General features: G+C 33.0%; 1 protein-coding gene across 1 annotated transcript; it reads left to right on the top strand.

Annotated features, from left to right (window-relative positions):
- Window positions 1–3854: 3854 nt before the first annotated feature.
- LOC140835689 (uncharacterized) lies at window positions 3855–4199 on the top strand. Its single transcript, XM_073201091.1, has one exon. It carries the CDS (start codon window positions 3855–3857, stop codon window positions 4197–4199), a length of 345 nt encoding a protein of 114 aa, XP_073057192.1.
- The last annotated feature ends 2308 nt before the right edge of the window (window positions 4200–6507 follow it).

Below are 6507 nucleotides of genomic sequence, written 5' to 3'. Positions count from 1 at the left end.
ATTTTAAGGTAAATCCACGTACAATTGTCCGGTCTTATATATATTAATACAAAATTTGTTGATATTTTAATGATTCATACAAAATATTATACGACGAAGAGAGGGTCATACATGTGAAAAGTAAATATATTAATGGCATTCAAGAATATTCGGATTTCATCAAAACCTAAGTGGTTATGCTTGTGCATGCTTCTTAAACAATTTAAAAAAAAAAATTCGAATCAATTAACAAACTCGGAAATTTTAAAATAATAATTTTCAATTCGAATAGTTTCAAAATATTACCAAATCGAAACCAAAATCATCAGAAATCAGAACGAAAATTTGAAATCGTATCTTAAATTAGTTACTTTAAGCGTCTTAAATTTAATAGAATAGTATAGATAGTATAGAAAAACAACTTTAAAAAAAAACGTTGTTTTTATTTAATTATAAGTCAAATGTATTAAATGTTAATTTTTCTTAAAAAAATATATAATAAAATTGATTAACTGTTTACAGATCTAAATATACGATATTATTTAAAATGTTGCTCAAAATATGGACAAATATTTTTTTATGACGTAAGAATATATGAGGATTTTTTTTATTTTGGGGAAATTTTTTTAAAAAAAGAATAAATATATTAAATTAAATAAATATAAATGAGGTGAGAGTTCATGCCTCCTACGTCCGCCCACGTCAAATTTCACTTGTTTGACAAGTAACCACTATTTTATAATTGATAAGCACCTCATCCTAATCACCGTAAATGAGTAGGCCACGATAGATGCAAATCGGGGAAAATGGGTTAATGATTTTATATAAATATAAATTTAGAAAATTGATATTTGATAAAAGCGTAGTATGCAATAGGTTGTGTTATGTTTTTTTTTATAACGAGGTAATTTTTTTAGAAAAAAATATTTTTAGTGATCCGGAGATCTTCAGAGAATGTCCGATGACGTGCCTGAGGTTATCTTCCATCAATTTTGCTCGCGAAATGAATTACTCATGATTGTTCATATTATTTTATGAATTCAGTTCGGTTAAGCTTTATATATATTTTTTTTTAAATCAACAGTCTTATTAATTCACCGAAACTTAATTGATCTAATAATTTTGCTATGTTTTTTGATAACGGGGTAATTTTTTAAAAAAATGGAGGAAATTTCACATATATATAAAAAAAATTTATATTTTATTTTGCTGGAAATTACCACCTAAAAAATATTACATTTTTTTTATTTATTATGAATAATTTAATTAATGTTAATTTTAAAGTATATCTCATAATTTATGAATAATGCATCATGTTATCGGTTAGCATTTTATATCATTAGTCAAATAAATACCAAGTCCTTGTCTGAATTATGATAGGCCTTATAAAAATGTTTGAATAATCAAATATTCTGGAACTTTTCAAAGTTTGTCGGCGCACATATTATCAATAAAAGTCCACAATTCCATGCATTTTCGGTAATTTTAGTTAACCATAGTATAAACGTTGTAATAATATGAACGATTTTGAACCAAATTTTCTTTTTCCTATTTTCAAATTTCAAATTATTTAGTATCTAACCCAAACATCTGATCACATTATGTTCATGTATTTACTCTTTTTATATTGATGATAATCGTGCGAGTCAAATTTTTTAAATTGTATATCAACTTAATCAACTCATTTGGATCGTTTTTTAGTAAGGCTGGTTATTGTTTTCCAACAATCTCTTCATAATCGTGTTCATTGTCATAGTTGATTCATATGGTAAAAATGCAAGTCAAATATTTTAAATTGTACAACAGTTTAAACACCACAATTTGCTCGTTTTTAGTGAAGATAATTATTGTTTTCCAATAATCCTTCCACAATGATTGTGTTCATTGTCATTCATCATAATCGAGTCAATTATAGCATAGATATCAATTATAACATAGAAATTGTTTGTTATTTTATCCAAAATTATAACTTGTGGTAACAGTGTAATTAATAATTTAAATTATACAACAAATCAAACTTTACGATTCGGTCGCTCTCTCATGTCAGGAATATTTATTGATTTCAAAGGAATGCCTTCTTTTTCCTAGAAATTTTGCACCATATATTCCTAGGAATTAGCCTATATATTCTCGTTTGGCCGCCAATTGCGTATAATCAAAAACCAGCTCAAATTTGAACTTATAAAACATATTTTGAAATATAATTTTTTTAAAATCGATTCTTTTCCAAACCCAGTTATAAATAAAAACATGCAAATGAATATTCAAAATACTTATTCTACAAAATGCATCAGTATTAGTTGATAGGTGTTAATTTTAAAAGAAATTAAACAAAACAAACTTGTGTATTTTTAGCTAATCTTGGTCGATAATGTGGGAAAAATCAATTTTTGGCCATGTTACTTGTGTGTGTTCCATTTTTTGTTATATCGTCGATCAATTCACGGTTTTAGTCCAACAATTTGCACGTTTTTCCAACTTTAGTTTGTTAAGAAATGAAATTTCAGGAATTTTGGTGTATGACAAATTAGAAATCAACCGCGGTTGGAAATTCTCAACCGCTGATTTTCAACCGCTTATTCTTTAGATTTCAGCCGATTCATTTAAGAGACTTACTTATTGCTAAACGACATTCTCTGACCGGTTGTATGCATTCAAAACCTTGAAGTCAACAATCTCACATCGATTCCAAGGAAGATGTGCATTTATCTCTCCTTCCCAGAAAGGAAGTTCAGAGACAGTTTTCATGATCTGATGATATATGCACAGTCGCCTAAAGAAGAAAACCTCAAGTAAAGAGCCTCAAATTTATGATAAGAAAAAGGAAGACTAAATGCGGACATTTATTGCTCATAAATATGAAAGCGACTTATCTGTTTCAGGAGCTCATGTTTACGTTAACAGTACTTTCTGACCGTTAGATCTTTTAGCTATATCTTCTGGGAGGAATGCAAGTTATTCACAAGCAAGCTACACAACTCTAACATCGATTGAAAAAGTTTCTCAGCTTGCCTTCATAGAGATCTTTGAGCGCTTTCACAGTCTACATTTTCCATTATCGCTCTTTTGCACGCAGCTCCACAGACACATATTTTATCATTTAAGGATCTTTTCGTGCTACCAAAACAATCTACTGTTCTATCAATAACCTGTGGTTATTTGATTAAAGTTTGGAAGTCTGGTGAACTAAGGGTTCTTAAAAATCCAGAAGTGTAAAGTGATCACTAGGAGTTCCAAAACAGGCAATGGAATAAGTCCTGATTGGATTGGGCTGTTACAAACGATTTGTAAAGTCAAAGTCTTTTAGTGGAATCCTTCCTACCAAAGGAAGAATGGGTGACGTAGGAGTATTCAATCTCCGAACATCCATAAAAATACTGTGTCTCTTATCTTGTGCAAACTGCTATCTGTTATTCATATCCTTGTTGTTTAGATTGTCAAATCTTTAAGAAATATCTGTCAAAAGGAAGTGAACCGTCTTCCGCACACTTTAGTGGTCCACCTCTTTCGACCGTTTGAGAAAGGAGTTTTTCGAACCGCCTAAAAACGGTTGAAAATACATTTTAAATAAGAAAATGTGAAAGAGTTCATTCACCCCCCCTCTTAACTCTTTCTCGATCCTAACAATTGGTATCAGAGCAGGATCTTCTCAAACATTGATATCTCTTGAATCATATGGAATCTTTCAATAAAATCCCTATGTTCTCCAAAGAAGACTATGATGATTGGAAAATTCGCATGCAGGCACATCTAGCAGCACATGATGACGATATGTGGTTTGTAATTACTGATGGACCAATGAAGATAATGAAAGCAAACACAGCTGTTGGTGTAACTGAAGGTGCTCCTCAAATGATAGAGAAGCACAGATCTGAATGACCGCTGAAGATAAAAAGAAAGCAAACTTAGACAACGTTGCAAAAGATATTCTCTATAAGACTCTGGATAAGAACATGTTCGCCAAAATCAAGACCTGCACCACTGCAAAAGAAATATGTGAAAAACTCACTCAATTGTGCGAAGGAAATGATCAGATCAAAGAAAACAAACTGACAGTGGCTATTCAAAAATTCGACAATGCAAAGATAAAGCCAGGAGAAACTCTTGCAGAATTTGATGAGCGATGCAGCAGCATTATCATCCAACTCACCTCACTTGGAAAAGAGTACTCCAACAGAGAAATTGCTTTAAAGGTCATGAGAGCTCTTCCCAGAGAATAGGATGTGAAAACTATAGCCATGCGAGAATCCAAAGATCTAAACAAACTGGAACTCCATGATCTATTTGCTGATCTTAAAGCATATGAATTTGAGCTCGGGATACGAACCGAAGAAGAGCCGTCCACAACCCAACAAACAAAGGCCTTGGCAGCGGCTACAGTGACTCTTCCGGTCGAAGAGTCCACAAGTAAGAAATCGGCTGAGCAACTAAGCAATGAAGGCATGTCTCTGTTTGTTAAAAAAATTGGTAAATTTATGCGCAAAAATCAATCTCAAATGAATAAACCTTATTTTCAAAAGGACCATACTGAGGATGATCAAGGTTGTTTTAACTGTGGAAAGAAGGGACATTTTATTGCAGAATGCAATAAGCCAAAGAAGGATGAAAAGAAACAGGAGAATAGAAGACGATTCAAAAACGACAAGAAATTCATCAAGAAAAAGAATCAGAAAGTTTTAGTTGCAGAAGAAGACAAAGGCAAATGGGCTGAAACAGAGTCAGAAAAGTCTTCTTCTGAAGAATCTTCGAGTGAAAGTGGAGACGAAAGAGTCGAATGTCTTATGGCCAAGGAAGATCAAGAAGCCACTGATGAAATGGTATTTGATTTTAATTCTAAAGAATTTACACGAGAAGATCTTGTTACAGCACTTCACGACATGGTAAATGAGTTCAAAGGACTATATATGAAATTCAATGAAGCTGATGCAGAAAAGGAAGACTTGAAAAACAAATTAACTCTCTCCAGCTGTTCGCAGCACAAAGAGGTTGAAAGTTTGAAAGTCAAGCTAAGTCTGATAGCAGCTGAGAATGATGATTTACGAAGAGTGTTCCATGCTACATTAAAAGAAAACAAACGGTTATTAAGTACCATCAACATGTGGAACAAGTCCTCTGCTTCTCTTGATAAGATACATGAAATGTAGAAACCAGCCGGAGATAGAACTGGGCTAGGTTACGGCATAAATGATTGCAATACCTCAGAAGCTTCAACTCAACCGTTGCTAGAAAAAGACAGTTTAAGATCAATTAAATTTGTCAGATCTAGCTCGGTATATGAACATGATGAGCCTAAAGTTCAAGGCATTCAAAATATAAATCTTGAGAATAATGGGAGGCGATGTGGTTTGGGTTATGTTCAGAGTGATAAATCCAAACAATATTGGCGCAAACCCAGGCCAAATCCAACCGGATACGAAGGGTCAACCAGATATCATTCAAGAATCAGACCTAACAATTACTACAATTGTCGACCAGTTCAAAAGAGGTATAGATTGAATGATGATAATCAAAGACCCAAACAACATATACTGCATTCATCACCAGAGTATGCTTTCGATCATGATTACCCTGGAACACATCACAAAAAATCCGCAAGGATAATTCAAGTGTGGATTCCTAAGGGCCTAATTAACCCTGGACCCAAATAAAAAGGGGTACCAATCTTTCATTTTCAGGAACTAAAGAAGAAAAACATAGAAAAGTCATCATGGTTCTTAGACAGTGGATGCTCAAGACATATGACAGGAAATAAAGATCTCTTGTCAGAAGTTGTAGACCTCAAAGGACCAACAATCACCTTCGGTGACAACTCTAAAGGTAAAGCTATGGGTAAGGGTAAGATTACTCATGGCAAAATCATCATCAAAGATGTTCTTCTAGTAGAAAACTTATGTTACAATCTGATCAGTATAAGTCAACTTTGTGACAATGGATACACGGTTGAATTTCATAAAGAAAAATGCATGGTTAAAACTAATGCAGGTTCTACTGTGTTGACTGGTTATCGAAGTCAAAATACCTATAGAGTAGAATGGAATGATCAAAATTTAAATGCATCTACCTGTTTCGTTGCTTTAAATGGAAATAAAAATTGGCTATGGCATAAAAGGGTAAATCATCTAAATTTCAAATCCATTGCTACCATTAGTAAGCTTAAGCTAGTATCTGGACTGCCTAACGTTGATTTTGCCAAAGATAAAGTATGCAATGCTTGTCAGCTTGGAAAACAGGTTCGATCAACTTTCAAAAGCAAAGGAAGAAACTCTTTAACTAAATGTCTAGACCTTCTTCACATGGATCTTTTTGGACCAATCCCGGTGATGAGCTTAGGGGGAAAGAAATACACTCTGGTCGTTATTGATGACTATTATAGATTTACATGGGTACTATTCCTTGGCTCCAAAGATTAAACTGCCGATCATCTAATCAAGCTGCTCAAGAGACTTCACAATGAGAAAAGGGAAAACATCAACAGAATCAGAAGTGATAGAGGAACTGAATTTTTGAACAAATATCTAGCATCCTACC

The sequence above is a fragment of the Primulina eburnea genome, chromosome 7, assembly GCF_022965805.1.
Source record: "Primulina eburnea isolate SZY01 chromosome 7, ASM2296580v1, whole genome shotgun sequence".
Lineage (NCBI taxonomy): Eukaryota > Viridiplantae > Streptophyta > Magnoliopsida > Lamiales > Gesneriaceae > Primulina > Primulina eburnea.
The sequence above is the reverse complement of the archived record's forward strand: the minus strand, read 5'-3'. Positions and strand labels throughout refer to the sequence as shown.

Coding starts and splice junctions, on each gene's coding strand:
- LOC140835689 (XM_073201091.1), top strand. CDS start 3,855: ATGACCGCTGAAGATAAAAAGAAAGCAAACTTAGACAACGTTGCAAAA.